At 32.7% G+C, this 15,918-nt stretch overlaps 2 protein-coding genes across 5 annotated transcripts in view; one reads left to right on the top strand and one right to left on the bottom strand.

Annotated features, from left to right (window-relative positions):
• Positions 1 to 15,918, top strand: part of LOC145740284 (xaa-Pro aminopeptidase ApepP-like) — a 50,936-nt gene that overhangs the window by 28,650 nt on the left and 6,368 nt on the right. The gene's annotated exons all lie outside the window — the stretch shown is intronic.
• On the bottom strand, positions 8,571 to 13,198 carry LOC145727034 (uncharacterized). 4 transcript variants are annotated; one of them, XM_081976430.1, is made up of 4 exons: positions 13,098 to 13,198; positions 12,843 to 13,043; positions 12,418 to 12,771; positions 8,571 to 10,302 (listed from the first exon to the last, which is right to left on the bottom strand). In XM_081976430.1, exons 3-4 carry the CDS (start codon positions 12,734 to 12,736, stop codon positions 9,707 to 9,709), a joined length of 915 nt encoding a protein of 304 aa, XP_081832556.1. In that variant the 5' UTR covers positions 12,737 to 12,771; positions 12,843 to 13,043; positions 13,098 to 13,198; the 3' UTR covers positions 8,571 to 9,706. The 4 variants fall into 4 exon arrangements, with proteins under 4 accessions (XP_081832556.1, XP_081832574.1, XP_081832563.1 ...); XM_081976448.1 differs by lacking the exon at positions 12,843 to 13,043 and having other exon boundaries at positions 13,086 to 13,169; XM_081976437.1 differs by lacking the exon at positions 13,098 to 13,198 and having other exon boundaries at positions 12,837 to 12,855.

Genomic DNA, 15,918 nt, shown 5'->3' with positions numbered 1-15,918 from the left:
TGTCTACACTGTCACATAAACATTAAATAGTGTGCAAACTTTTAAACTATAAAACGATTTTTTAAATTGAAATTTGGAGGACTGGTGGTTTTTCGAAAATATCTTAAGAACAAAGCAGAAATTTAATGTTGCTAAGATAGTGTTGGATTTCTCATTATCCTTGCAGTAGCTCTTACTAGAAGCGAGACCCTTGTATAGAGAATCGAATCTTGGACACACTGTATGTATATTGTGGTTTATGATTAATAAGTCTAATTAACTTTTTCCCCCAAAACCTAAATGGATCTTACCGCAATTACCCTTGATTTCAAATGGATAATTTTGAAATATCTGCACTCATTTAAAGAAACCTTAGAAAGTATAATATGTACACAATATATCAGAAATTCAGCCTGCAAAAGTGAAGTAAAATTCGAAAGTTTAGCATAGCATAGATAATACAGCACTTTTTTGAAAATGCTCTCTTGTGGTTTTTCGAAAATATCTTAAGAACAAAGCAGAAATTTAATGTTGCTAAGATAGTGTTGGATTTCCCATTATCCTTGCAGTAGCTCTTACTAGAAGCGATACCCTTGTATAGAGAATCGAATCTTGGACACACTGTATGTATATTGTTGTTTATGATTAATAAGTCTAATTAACTTGGCACTTATTTTACCATAGAGGTATGACGATTCTCTAAAGCACAACTAAAACCAGGTTCCTGGATTTTAGTAATAATGTACCTCTATATCACAAAGATTATCAAACAAAACTAGTTTTAATTTATTCAAAATGTGTGCCACACATGGCGTTGAAATCGACCGGTTTTACCCTGCCAGATGTTGCACAATCTAACAGGTTGGGGTGTTAAACGCAAGTGTAGTACAAAAATAGGCCGACGCCTCGGACAGTCCCGGGATTAAGCGGGATTATTGCACCTAGTAGGCCCTGTGCTCCTGCTCAAACTATCCAGAGTTGATCTCATACGTCGCCTGGATACGGCCTAAAAATCCCCAGATAATCCGGGATCGAACTTAACTAGCCACTGCGTTGCTAAAATAATTTCAATCCCGACTAACACCGTACCGAATGTAAAAAAATTGCTGTCATGATGTTCGGTATTTGATTCAGCAATAAACGCAAACTCTGCCGATATAAAAATCTATGAAATAACAGAGATAGAGAAAAGACAGCGTCGCGACGCTTCACCCCCTACCTCATGCTCTCCTGATAAAACGCGGATTGTTCCCTGGATTCAGTCCTGGCTCAAACGCGATCCGAGTCCAGAATTCCTGGAGAAACCCGTCAGTCCAGACGCCAGCGTCGCGACGCTTGCTTTCCTGCAATCCTGCTCGCCGTAAAAGTGGATTCTGGAAAAGTTTTCTGGCAGGCGTTACACATATGTCGGTCCCAATTTTTGAGACCTCATGCGTGCCTACTTTTCGTTTCTTATTATTCCGATAGTATCATAAACATAATTTTCGCAGTCCTGATTTTAAAAAGTGGGCGTCGCGACGCCTGGCATCCCGTTATGCACTCCTGATGCGGCGCAGGCTGTTTCTGGAAAACTATGGCAAAACATGGCGGTATCAAGTAGCCTGAACGATCCCGAAAACGTCTAGAAAGCGTCGCGACGCTTTATTTAATTCTGACGTCCTGATTAGCTGATTTGATAATTCTGGAAACTAGCGATACAACAACGCTGTCTTTTAGCTGATTAAAATTGTTTGATGGAAACGAGTTTATTTATGATGCTTGAAATAAACTTTTTACATTAATGGAAAATGTAAAAATTTATGAAAAGTTTGGACTGTATTGTGTCATACGGTTTTAATTTGCGTATGAACTACTTACTGCATTATTATTCTACTCTAGCTACTCAATAAATAATTTTTTTATAAGAAGTATCAGTGATGTTTTACCCTGTTTGTACTGTGCTGCAAACCCAAAACACTTACTTTTACAAATAATTCGTACCGAATTCCCAGAAACATAACTGTTTAGGAAGAAACTTTAGGACACTAAAGATAGGACACTGTAAGACTTTTTTTGGAAGGGAAATTAACAGGTGGTTAATTAAATTGATGCAAATGGGGTTCTTTCACTCAATTATTGATATTCTGACAGTTTGATTAGCTGAGGAGATTCTATAGAATGGCCACCAAGATCTCCAAACTTGGCGCCACTTTATTTTTATTTTTTGAGTTGTTTAAAATTTAGTGGAGAGTTGAAGATTACAAATTCTATTATTCACCACCGATTATCATCGTTATTACGAGAATGTTAGCGAGTTTCTTACAAAATTTGCAGGAAATTTGCAAACAGGCTAGCATTTGATATCATTTTTTTACTGTTTCATAGTTTTAATTAATTTTGTTAACAATGATGAAATTATTTGTCGTTTTACTTGTAATTAGCGAATGCACTTTCCTTGATTGATGATTATAAGAAAAAATTATTAAAGGTTGTTGTCCAGTAAATTTTCTGGATTTTAATAATCATTATTGTACTATTCTGCTTCCATAATAATAACAAATTTACCATAATCTTTTAATTTGTTTTATAGATCTAAATCTTACTTGTTTTATATTTAGTATTTAGTATTTCTATCGAGTAAGTGATTTGTTGTCGATTTTTTGTATAACATTATTAACGTAATATTTGCTATTACTAAAATCACGGAAAAGATCGATACAGCAAAATTTTTAACGACCTGTATCTTTAAAATGCTGAATTTAATAAACAAAAAAGGATTTTAGAAAGACCGTTTCTTCTAGAATCAGGACCGTCCTTCATTTTGCCTCAAAAGTGGTTTCTTCACAGATATACCGGGTAAAAAAAAATGTGATGTAAATTTCTTGAGTTTCAACCCAGTGCATTTGACACCTGGATGCGTATTCTTGAAACGAGGGAAGGGAATTATCAAGGGAAAGACCTGTAGAATGTGACAGGAACCCGTCATTGTCAGCTTCTTCTGTCACATTCTATCAACACTTCTCTTGAGAATTCCGTTCCCTGCTTTCAAGAATAGGCCTCCTGAGATAGTTTTAGAACATGAATCTGATGTCATTTCATGGGTTTGGTTGATACTTCAGGGGCCTAATTCTTGAAAGCAGGAAACGGAGTTTTCAAGAGAATTGTCGATAGGATGTGACAATAGAAGCTGACAATGGCGGGTTCCTGTAACATTCTACAGGACTTTCTCTTGATTATTCCCTTCCCTCGTTTCAAGAATACACACCCAAGACGTTTGGAGTTTTTACAATTTTTGCTCTATAACAGAAATTACGATGTGTTTCTGAAAAAGTATCACTTTTTTATAAGTTACCATGTATCTCGGAAATACCACAACTGATTTTAATAAGATAAATTGATCGTAAAAGTTTATTGGTTAAGTAGGTTAGTACTTTACCGCACTTGTCTTAATTATGGTGGCATTAACTTCAGTACTATCGTTGTAATGTATTTTAATAGCCATGGTCTATATCTCCGGATATGTTTGGGAGTTTTTCAATTTTTGGTCTACAAAAGGAATTACGTGGTGTTTATGAAAAAGTCACACTTTTTTCGAAGTTACCCCGTGTTACCATAAATTTGTTACAAAAAAAAAACAAGAAATCAACAAATATCACGGAAAAATATTAAAATATAAAATTAGACACTTGTCACTAAAAATAACGCATTTTTAATTATTAATGGGAAAGTTTACATGCAAAGGCATAATTTTTATACTCCAGAGGTGCTAATATTGTTGATCACGTTTGACATGTTTTCACTTTATTTGCTATAATGTCATTATGACTTTTTTCTGTCGTGAAAGTACTATTTATGTAAAGTTTTTGTTTAACCACCCGAAGTACAAAAAGACTTCTTTATTACCAGTTACAAAAGATTTCAATTATTGTAAATACACAGTTATTAAAAAATAAACGTAAATGTGAACTTCTTGAATTTTTTGTCCTGAAAGCAGGAAAAAATAAATCACGTAGTTTTGATGTACTTCCAGTACTGCCACAAGAAGAACTGAAAAAAGAACTGAACAAAGTACAAATGTACATAGTCTGACACACATTGACTCAACTTTTGATAGCAGCTTAGGAAAATGTACGTAAAACTATACAACTTTCTACGAGCAATAATAACAATGAAAGGGGTGGGTAATTTATAGTGAATAACCCTGTACACAGTCATACAATAACCAAACAAAAACTGACTAGTTAATTCTAATCGTACTGTCTTAAAAATAAATAATAAACAAAATGTTTTATTGTGTCAATCAGCATCAAATAATATTGATATGTTCCACTTGTGACTAATTTTTATTTTAGTTTTGTGATATGCTGTTTATAATAGGATACTTCCTACATTATTTCATATACTATTTATGCTTGTTTGGTGAATGATAATAGAGAAATTGATACATTTTTTGAATTTTTATTTTCTTTTCTAACCACACTTGGTATAAATTAATTTTCTTGGAAACAAAAAAGCTGCGATAATGAAGCTTTTGTTTTCTTTATCAGAATACGTCGTTTATGCTAAAGAAAGACCCTCTTCAGCATAAACATATAAAACCAATAACAAAACACCTTGATTACGGCCCGGTTCGTTAACACGATATCGCGGTTTACGGCATGGTGCATTTCCCCCTCGTTGTTTACATTTCTCTTCTTCCCGTTCATGTTTTCCTGTTCGGTTGTTGACAACGTTTTTGAAGTTGTTTGACCGACAATGCCCTCTCGGCCTTGGGGCTTCCAATTATTTAGGGCGAAGCGTAAGCGCAAGAACTTCAACCCTTCGCGGAGACAAAACGAAACCTCGAACTTGCTTTATCAAACCAACCTGCATTCGGGGGTTTGTAACGCCGAATTTCGATTCGTTCTTGGCCTTTGTCGGGTACAACGCCCTTGGGCGTTGCCTTGCCAGAGTTCAAACAAACTAGGCCGTCGAGGGCGAATTTGACAGGACCGAAGCAGCCTACAGAGGTAAAACAGCCCTTAACGGAGCCAAAAAAGGGTGCGTGTCTGCGTTACGCAGAGCTGATGTCATCGACCTTGCCCTTAGAGCTGGCGCACCCTTAAAAGCAGGAAGTACGTTTTACTTCTAAATTATTATGCTTTCCTACGCATATAGTTTAGTTGTCATCAACTTTTGACCTGGAAAAAAATCCGAAAAAATGTTGTATACAATTTGATTGTATAGGATGTTTATACTAAGTTTTCCACCTCGAAGATCCTGTGCTAGTGGGCAACAGTTTTATTTAATTATTTATTTAAACCAAGCATATTTTGGGTACTATTGTGCAGAACAATATTTATTTATTAAAATTTAGTTTGTAAAACTAATTTTTAAACCGAATTAATCGGCCCAAAATTAGAATTCTTAAAAATGTTAAACATTTTCAAATTCAACTAAATAATAGCCACATATTTTATACAGGGTGGTCCAGTTTTAAATGTCAATAATTCACCAATCCATAGCCAATTAAAAAATAAGTTGACATTCATTATGTCATTTTCCTGAAAAGTGCTTCTTAAGGAAAATACAGTCCTTCAAATTTCTGTTTAAAAAATCGTTTTTTTTGTCATATCTGTCAGACCGTTGGAGTAATATTGATCAAATTTGAAACAAGCACTTTATAACACGTTATTACGGTCAAAGACCCAAAACTAACCCAACCCAGCTTAAAAATTGTCTTGGAAACGGAAAATTCACTTAAGAAGTTTAAAAAATATTATTGTAGCCAGTTTTCATAGTTTCCAGACAAACTAAAAGACTTTAGTTTTGAAAATTGAATTAGAAAAGATAAACATTTCAGAAGTTTAAAAATTGTGTTTGTAACCAGTTTTCATGCAAATCGAGAGACTTTAATACTAAAAATTGACTTGTAGACATAAAAACTACTTTTTCAATAATTTGTTACTACAAATTCATACATTTAAACCTTAAAAATTGACTTGAACCCCAAAATGTGACTGAACTAATGAAAAGTGACACCAGAAGCTTAAAATTTGCATTTGAAGTAAGTTTTCATAATTTGAAGACAAATTTCAATATTTGAGTCTTGAAAATAGTCTTAGATGCAGGACATTGACATTAGATTCATGAAAATTGTCTTGAAAACTTACTTTTCGTGCTTTTTACTTTGCTTTTCATTTTCTTCGAATTCTGGACTATTTTTAGTGCTTCAAAACTGCTTTCAGCTTGGAAAATCGAGTTTCAAGACTATCTTTACAAAGTTTTTGACTTATCAGGCCTAAAAGCCAGTTTGTCCACTGACCATAATCTTGAAAATGTTATTTCAAGCTTCTTCACTATTAAAGTGACTTCTACACTCATAGGTGCAATAAATTGTAGCACCTCTAAGAAATTCAGACTGTTTTTAGTGCTTTTTAAGACTGAAAAATCGAGTTTAAGACTATTTCCAAAAGTCAAGTTTCTTCAGTAATTAAAGTAAAAAATTTTGGTACCAAATGCTACAATAATAGTCTTGAGAACTAATTTTTGGAAATAAAATAGTCCGAAAATTTAATTTACTTCTAGACTTGTTGTCCAGTCCAGAAAATTGAGTTGTACACCAATTAAAGTCTTGAAAATATACTTTTGGACTCTCTTTAGTCCTAGTAAAGTCAGTTCTAGCATTAAAAGTCAACTTTTATATTATTTTTAGTAGTAAAAAATGAGTTTCATGCACAATACAATCTTTGTCTTGATTTCCGGACTTTTTTTAGTTCTTGAATGCCAGTTTCAGACACTCAACCAGGATGGCAGTCTGAGAAAGCGAATCATAGGACCATTCCTAGTAGTAAAAAAGTTTTTAGACTATTCAGTACAAATTTGGACTTTCACAAGTCTTGGATGTTCAGTTTAAAAGCAAAAAACGATTTTTTAAATTGAAATTTGGAGGACTGTATCTTCCTTAGGAAACGATTTTCAGAAAAATGACACAATGCAAGTCAACTTATTTTTTGACACTTAAAACTGGTCCACCCTGTATAAAACACCCATGATATGCAGTTCACATTTTTCTTATTTCATAGTTTAATAAAACCCAAAAAAATATAAAATAGGTGTTTTTTTATTTTAAAAAATACTAAGTTTAACATATCAAAACACCGTCTACCGTTTTCAACCAATTAGCTGCCAGAAGCCATATCATTAACTTTTCTTTCAGAATTTGTTGTGAAGTTTTGTTGTCGTGCTAAGAACGTGTTATTTGGCAACATTGCACTCTGCGGACTCCACTCGTGACTTGACTTTGAGGTTATAAATCAGCTGATTGGAAGATACTGTCAAACGTCAGACAGCTATAGCCAATAAAACTACTGAAAGTCGTCTACGTCATACAGGCGGCAAATCCGTCGATTTGAACTTATTAATGCATTTTCAAAGTCCTGTAAATTACCAAATAACATTTTTGTTTCTAAATAAACTACAAATTCCGACATTTCAGACTAAGCTTCACGATTTTTAGGTACTAAAACGCAGTTCTACGTTATGTGAGATAAGAAAGAACGAAAAACTGGAAATCAATGCTCCCGACAAAAATGGAAAAACTCCATGTTAGCCTGCCGAAACGGAGGTGACGTAATTGGAGAGTTGATCACAAGATATCAATGAAAGTATCTGATATAGTGTGGTCATGTGTCGAATGACAGACTGACACATTATGTCACAAAATTATTTTCTTCTTTGTCGGGAGAATTGACTTCCAATAGTTCTTTCTCCTGATCATTGAATTTCTATTTTATTCTTTCTTCTACTATACCAAGGAAAACAGGCATAAGAGAACTATAAAACTTTTATGAAAAATCAAACAATAATAGCAAGTTTGCTAAAGTGCAGAAAAAGTTTAACTTTTAATTTAGCTAAACTTCGTAAACTTTCCAAAAATCCTGAAAAACTGTTAGAAAATTTGGAAATGCTCGAGGCATTCAAAAACTACCGAAATTCCGAATGGACTGGAAACGATCCAGGGAATGATTGCAATGCGGTCTTGTTGCCTGCATTTGTTCATCATCTTTCTAATAATAAAGCGTAATAGTTTTTAGGTATTTACTTCCCAGTTACTGACGGACGCAACAGCTAGTTAATTGGAAATGGCTTTTAGGTTTGGCTCATAATTTATTTTACAATCCATTAACTACCGACGAATTATTTATTTAGTTTGTAGGATCAGAAAGTGTGAAAATGTTGCTTGTAAATTTTGATATGAAGTTTGTGCAGTTTCCGGTCAATGTTAAATTTTGTTGGTTTACTATCAAGAACACTGTAGTAAGTTTAATTTAAAAAAAAACGATAAAATCAGTAAACCATTGTAAATACCTTTGCTTTCAGTAGGCATGCTAATTAAACAAATACGTGTCTGTATTTAAATTTTATAGTAAAAAGTTGAATTATGCACCTTTTCTGACTTTGTAACATGTCAAACAGTTACGCTAAAAAAATACATAAACTTTATATCTGAAAGAAACACAAATTCCATTAGAGACAGAGTAGTCCTAAAGTGTGTTAAAATAAAAGTAGTTGCAGTAAAACTAAATAATTTGACTCTTATAACAAACAAAAGAAAAAGAAAAATAATAAAGTTCTTGTATAAAGATATAATAAAAACTTTTTATGTAAAAACAAATAACTTTCCGGTCCTGTTTGAAATCGTAGGCGTCGCGACGCCTCATACCGTATTATGCACTCCTGCTCCTGCACAGGCCGTTCCTGGAAAACTGTAGCAAACCTGGCGGCAACAAGTAGCCTGGACGCTCCCGAAAACATCCGGGAAGCGTCGCGACGCATTGTTTCTCTCTGACGTCCTGATTGCCGGGTTCACTTGTCCTGGAACTAGCGACACAAAGCTGCACTTTCTGGCTATTCACGTTCCAGGAGACAATTTCAATTTTATTAAATAGGAATAGGTCAATGTTGACGTCAAATTACGGATTTAAGCCAAATATTTCCTAAACCAAGAATTAATGACAATTTATCACAAACATTAAGTTTTCCAGGGACTGATTTTTTTGTCACTTAACAACTCTTTCTCAGTAATTTCTAATTCACTTTCTTTAGTATTTTTCCCATTTTTTTCCACTACTTTCCATACTAACATTTTACTATGATTTTTGAAGTTTTGAACTGTAAAAGGTCTGAAAATGTCAAACCATTACCTTAAAACATATTTAGTTGGTTACAAGTAAATTTTGAAACAATAATTTTGTTTTGTCATTGCAAGTAATTAGAACCCAATAAGGACCCAAGCACCTCTATAAAACTTTATTAAAACTTGTAAAACTAACATATACAGTCCTTGCCCTGAAAATAATTTGGATTCACATAACATCTAGGACCCTTCCCAGGTCCAGCAAAAAACAGCCTGATTACGCTAGTTCCAGGACTACTGAACCCAGAAAACAGGACGCCATAAACACCCAAAGCGTCGCGACGCTTTCTGGACACTTACAGCAACAGACTACTTGTTGCACTTAAGTTCACTTCAGTTTTCCAGGAACAGCCTGCATAATATCAGGAATGCATAACGCGATGTTGGGCGCAAAGCGTCGCGACGCCCACGACTGGAAAAACTGATATACACGATACACTAGCAATGTACGAAGTTGCTGAAAGCCTGCAATTTTTAAGAATAGAATAATAATTGAACAACAAATACACTCAAAATGATAAAACTACAGAAGTAATGTGATTTAATTGCTAAAATTTCTCAGTATAATCCCTATACAATAACCAGAACCTGTTTTTTTAAAGTTTCAAAGTTTTCCGCTGAAGCCCCATTACCTCCCAACATCAAGTGCTTTAATTCCGTCAAATGTAAAAACGGCTGTTCCGTTAAATTTTTTAATCCTGGATTTCTGGATAGGTCCACATACAATAGCGATCGACACTCGTCCAAAACTCCAGTAGGAAATTCCGAAAGTGTATTATGGGCTATTGTCAATATGTGCAATTCAGGCAGCCGAAATTCCCCAGAAATTTTAGCGATTGCATTATGATTCAAGCTAAGTGTATCTAGTTTCTTCAAGGGATTTAACAAATCAGCTTGGATAGTTTCTAGAAAGTTTTCCGACAGGTCCAAAGTAGTCAAACTGGTTAAGTCTCTAAACACCGTAATTGGCAAAGATCTTATTTTGTTATGGCTTAGATTCAACTTTGTCAGATTGGTCAAACCGCTGAACGCTTTTTTGGGTATTGATAGTAGGTCGTTGCCTGATAAATTCAGATCCTCGAGTTTTGTAGCACCTTCGAAAGCAGAGTTTTGCAATTCTCTGACGTGGCTGGAAGGAGCCGATATTGCTTTCAAGTGCGCCAGTCCTAAAAATTGTAATATTCAATGTCAGTAATAGTTATTTATGTATCAAGATAAGTAATATACTAAGTATTTAATTTATAAAACACAGGACAACAAAATAGGTCCCATAATTAGAAACCGTATGAGTAAGAACAGAAAGTTAGTTTGTCAATGTCTTAAAATTTGCAGTTGTTTTCGAACCTAACCCCTTTTCAAGAATATGTTTCAAAGAAGATGTTTTTTATCTTAATTTTTGATATACAGTGTGAGACAGATTTTTGGGCAGTTTAAAGGGCATATTAAAGATTCTGGAATGCTTTAGAGGCATTTGGAAACTTTTAGACCGTTTTGGAAGGCTATCGACTGCTTGGGAAGCATTTTGGAGTTCCCGTAATATTTCAAAACCTTTTTAAACTACTTGAGGAGTATTTGGAAGGTTTTTGGACAGTTTAAAGAGCATATTGATGGTTTGTTTTGGAGTTGAAGGTTCTGGAATGCTTTAGAGGAATTTGGAAATTCTTAGACGGCTCCAGCATTTTTTGGAAGCTTCTAGACTGTTTTGATATTTTATGGTAGCTTCTAGACTAGTTGAAGAGCATTGGGAATCTTTTAGACTGTTCTAAAACCTTTTGGAAGTTTTGAAAGGCTTCCGACTGTTTTAGAAGCATTTTGGAGTTTCTGTAGTGTTTTTAAATCTTTTTAGACTTGTTTGAACAGTTTAAAGGGCAATGAAGTTTCTGGACTGCTTTTAGGACATTTAAAACCTTGTAGACAGTTCTAGACATTTTTGTAAGCTTTTAAACTGCTCTAAAAGCATTCTGAAACTTTTAGACTGTCTTGAAATGTTTTGAGAGCTTCTAGACTGTTCTAAAAGCTTTTGGAAGGCTTTCGACTGCTTTAAAAGCATTTTGGAGTTTCTGTAGTATTTTGAAATCTTTTTAGACTACTTTAGAAGCAAATGGAAGGTTTCTGGAGAATTTAAAAAGCGTTGAAGGTTTTGGACTGCTTTTAAAGCATTTGAAAACTTATGAACGATTCTACAAACGTATGGAAGCTTTTAAACTGCTTTAGAAGCTTACGGAAGCTTTTAGACTGCCTTAAAACTTTTTGAGAGCTTCTAGACTAGTTGAAGATCATTTGGATGTCTTTTGAGGGTTCTTAAAGCTTTTGTAAGCTTCTAGACTGTTTTCGAAGCCTTTCGACTGCTTGAGAAGCATTTTGGAGTTTCTGTAGTGTTTAAAAACCTTTTTAGACTACTTTAGGAGCATTTGGAAAGTGTTTGAATAGTTTAAAGTGCACTGAAGGTTCTAGACTGCTTTTAAGGCATTTGAAACCTTGTAGACCGTTTTTTTGGAAGCTATTAAACAGCTCTAGAAGCATACAGAAGCTTTAAGGCTGCCTTGAAATTTTTTGAGAGCTTTTATAGATGTTGAAAAGCATTTGGAAGCTTTTAGACTGTTCTAAAAGCTTTTGTAAGCTTCTAGGCTGTTTCGTATGCTTTTGCAAGGCATTTTGGAGCTTCTATAGTGTTTTGGAATGTTTTTACATCTTTTTAGACTACTTCGGAGCATTTGGAAATTATTTGGTCAGTTTAAATTTGTAAATTGATTCTTACTTATTTTGCAATAGATAATTGGTATGTTTTTTTCACTGAGAAGCCTTCAATATCTCAATATAGCTATTACAATTTTAACCTATACAAAATAAAACCATACAAAAAATAGCAGCAAATAAGAACAAAAAACTAAATTAAGCACAAAAAGAAGAAAATAGCAAACAAAGCATGAAAAAAAATCTGTCAAATGACGTGTTTTAAAGCAAAATTCCTAGAAATCCGGACTCCACTAATAAGAATCTTCTTAAAAGTGTCAAACCCTGTAGAGTCAAAAGTTTGAAATAATGAAAATTGATAAATAAGACACTGAACCACTTTGATAAGCGATTTAAGCTAAAAGTAAGGTGACAGAACAATGTAGCAAATGTTTTGAATGTAACGTTTGTTCTGTTATTAATTACATTCAAAACATTTTTTATTTTGGTTGGTTTACTTCATATATAAGTTTTTTAGTCACATACACGTTTATGTAGATAGTTGATCAATAAAAATACAATAATAAACTGATTTGACATAAATTTACCTGAAAATGTTCCAGTTTTAATCAGGGTCCAGTGACTACTAGTGACTTCAAAAAGTCGTAAATTGCTAAATATTGAAAGGACTTGTAGATCTATGTTGACATCCTGATTTTTACTGATGTGTATAGTTCTCACTTTTTCCGCGTTTTCTAATGAAAAATCCAGACTTTTGCCTTCAGATAAACCGCGAGTATCTTCTAACATCAATACTGTAGTGTTTTCCGTGATCAGTCCTTGTAAGTCATTTAAATAGTGAATTTTTTTGCACCAAACTACAAGTCCCGTTAATGTACATTCTGAAGCTTCCGATTTCACCACCATAATGGTACCACATAAAATAGTAACTGAAAGTCGTACTAAAAATAACATTGTTTCCACTGTAATGACAATAGCTTGAACCGTGGTTAATGAATAAATATACCAGTACCGTAATTCTATTAACTGTATTAACAACAATCAGGGTTATCGCGAAAAACAACAAATTTGCCTTTGGTCTTGCAGATCTTAGTGTATTTTTACAGCAAACTAGTTAGCTTGGGAAGATTAATGTTTGATGTGTTTTTATTTTCTTTATCATTGGACTATTGTCCTATGCTTTTATTGTGCAACAGTTCAATTTAATTTCTATCTACGGAACAATATAAGATAGAGTAGTTACTGTCGAACATACCTGTTAATTTACCCGGCAAAACTTTACATTTCTAGTAGCAGATGGGATATTAATAATTAAATTTGTGGTTTGACGTATAAAAATAAACTTTGATGTTTTCAAAGTCATGCTTCCATCATGGATAAAACTATAAATGTATGTTGTATTGGATTGAGAAGTAATAATACCTAATTTTATGTTTAGGATTTTCAACCAAAGGACAGCTTCCTATACTTGGTATACCTATTTCTATTAAATGATGCAACGGTTAATCAAGCAAAATCATAGTAAAAAAAATTATATTTAATTAATTAAAATCTGTAAAAAGATACGAAATAAGCATATGAATTATTAGAAATGTGTGAGGGTTCTAAAAATTCAAATTATTTAATCAAGTTTATTATTTTTTTAGTTTATGTTTCAATTTGACATTTTTTTATCAAATATTAAACAGAGATTGAAGAAGAAATGGACCAAGTGCGTGGCTTGTTAGGTGTAAACTAAAAAAACGTCTTTTTTGTGCAATACATAAAAAAAAGAGTAAATTTATTGAAGAACTTTTGTTAAAATAGAAAAGACATTCTTGATGATCTCGTTGTATAATTTTTATTTTTTTAATTACTTCTAAACTGTTGTCTAATGATGTCAAAAAACTTCAAACTTCCAAAAACTGGCTGTACAGATTTACAGTTGAAAAGTCGCATAAATGAAAACAAGATCACACTCAATGTGACCTTAACCTTATCTTTAAAATTTCTAAGATATACTTGGATTATAAAAATAAAGATTACTATTGAAAATAAAAATAATTTAGAATTTTTAGGGGTAATAATAATTCTGGCTTGATCTATAAATCATTAAGTGTGGCATTAAAAAAATATAGTTTATATGACTTTTATGAGTCAGATTTAGATATGTTTATACAGGGTGGTCCAGTTTTAAGTGTCAATAATTCACCATTCGATCAAAAAATAAAAAAACGTTTCCTAAGATACAGCCCACCAAATTTCAATTTAAAAAATCGTTGTATAGTGTAAAACTGAACATTCAAGACTTGTGAGAGTCCAAATTTGTACGAATAGTCTAAAAACTTGCTATTAACTACTAGGAATAGTCTCATAATTCGTTTTCTCAGACTGCCTTCCTGGTAAAAACTAAAAACAGTCCGGAAATCTAGACAAAGATTGTATTGTACATGAAACTCATTTTTTGCTACTAAAAATAATCTAAAAGTGTATTTTTAAGGCTAGAACTAACTTTACTAGGACTAAAGAGAGTCCAAAAGTCTATTTTCAGGACTTTAATTGGTGTACAACTCAATTTTCTGAAACAAGACTAGAAGTAAATTAAATTTTCGGACTATTTTATTTCTCAAGACTAATATCGTAGCATTTGGTACCAAACTTTTTTACTTTTATTACTGAAGAAACTTGACTTTTGGAAATAGTCTTAAACTCGATTTTCCAGTCTTAAAAAGCACTAAAGACCGTCTGAATTTCTTAGAGATGCTACAATTTATTTGCACCTATGAGTGTAGAAGTCAATTTAATAGTGAAGGCGCTTGAAATGACATTTTCAAGATTATGGACAGTGCACAAACTGGCTTTTAGGCCTGATAAGTCAAAAGATAGTATTGAAGCATCTTAAAGCACTAAAAACAGTCTAGATTTTTAAGAAATACTTGAATTTTTAGCACTGAGGTGTCTAGAAGTGGATTTAATAGTAAAAAAGCTTAGAATGATATTTTAAGTCTATGGAGAATGTAAAAATTGTTTTTTTAAGTTTGCTATGTCAATAACTTCGATTTTCCAAGCTGAAAGCAATTTTGAACCACTAAAAATAGTCCAGAATTCTAAGAAAATGAAAAACAAAGTAAAAAGTACGAAAAGTTAGTTTTCAAGACAATTTTTATGAATCTAATGTCAATGTCCTGTATCTAAGACTATTTTCAAGACTAAAATATTGAAATTTGTCTTCAAATTATGAAAACTTAGTTCAAATGCAAATTTTAAGCTTCTGATGTCACTTTTCATTAGTTCAGAGTCACTTTTTGGTGTTCAAAGTCAATTTTTAAGGTTTAAATGTATGAATTTGTAATCAAAAATTCTAGAAAAATCAATTTTAATACTAAATCTCTCGATTTGTATTAAAACTGGTTACAAACAATTTTTAAGCTTCTGAAATAAATTTTTATCTTTTCTAAGTCAATTTTCACAACTAAGAATTTCAGTTTATTGGGAAACTATGAAAACGACTGGCTACAATAAAATTTTTTAAGCTTCTTAAGTTAATTTTTCGTTTCCAAGACAATTTTTAAGTTGGGTTGGGTTAGTTTTGGATCTTTGAACGTAATAACTGAATTATCTCGTAAACGAAGTTTCAAATTAGAATTGTATAAGAGATAATTAATTTTTCATCATGAAGAATAAAATTAAAAGAAACTGTAATTTTTGAAAAATATTCAAAGACGTAGAAAATAAGACAGAAACATGAAAACTATCTTCCTGTATCTACGCTTCTGGAGAATTTTGGCAAACGTCATACATAATAAGTATTAATTTCTAGAGTGCTTGTTCCAAATTTGATTTAACAGTCTGACAGTTATAACAAAAAAAACGATTTTTTAAACTGAACATTTATGGACTGTATTTTCCTTAGGAAGCCTTTTTCAGAAAAATGACATAATGTATGTTAACTTATTTTTTGATGGGCTATCGAATGGTGAATTATTGACATTTAAAACTGGACAACCCTGTATGTTAATTTATTTTTGTGAACATTAAGTCAAATTACGAAAAAAGCAAACCTAATACTTTAAAAAACACACCTTAGTTGTTGTAAGAGAAAACGAAAC

This window comes from Ips typographus, linkage group LG1 (assembly GCF_016097725.1).
Source record: "Ips typographus isolate SLU linkage group LG1, UJ_Ityp_2.0, whole genome shotgun sequence".
NCBI lineage: Eukaryota > Metazoa > Arthropoda > Insecta > Coleoptera > Curculionidae > Ips > Ips typographus.
This window is presented reverse-complemented; position numbering and strand designations above follow the sequence as displayed.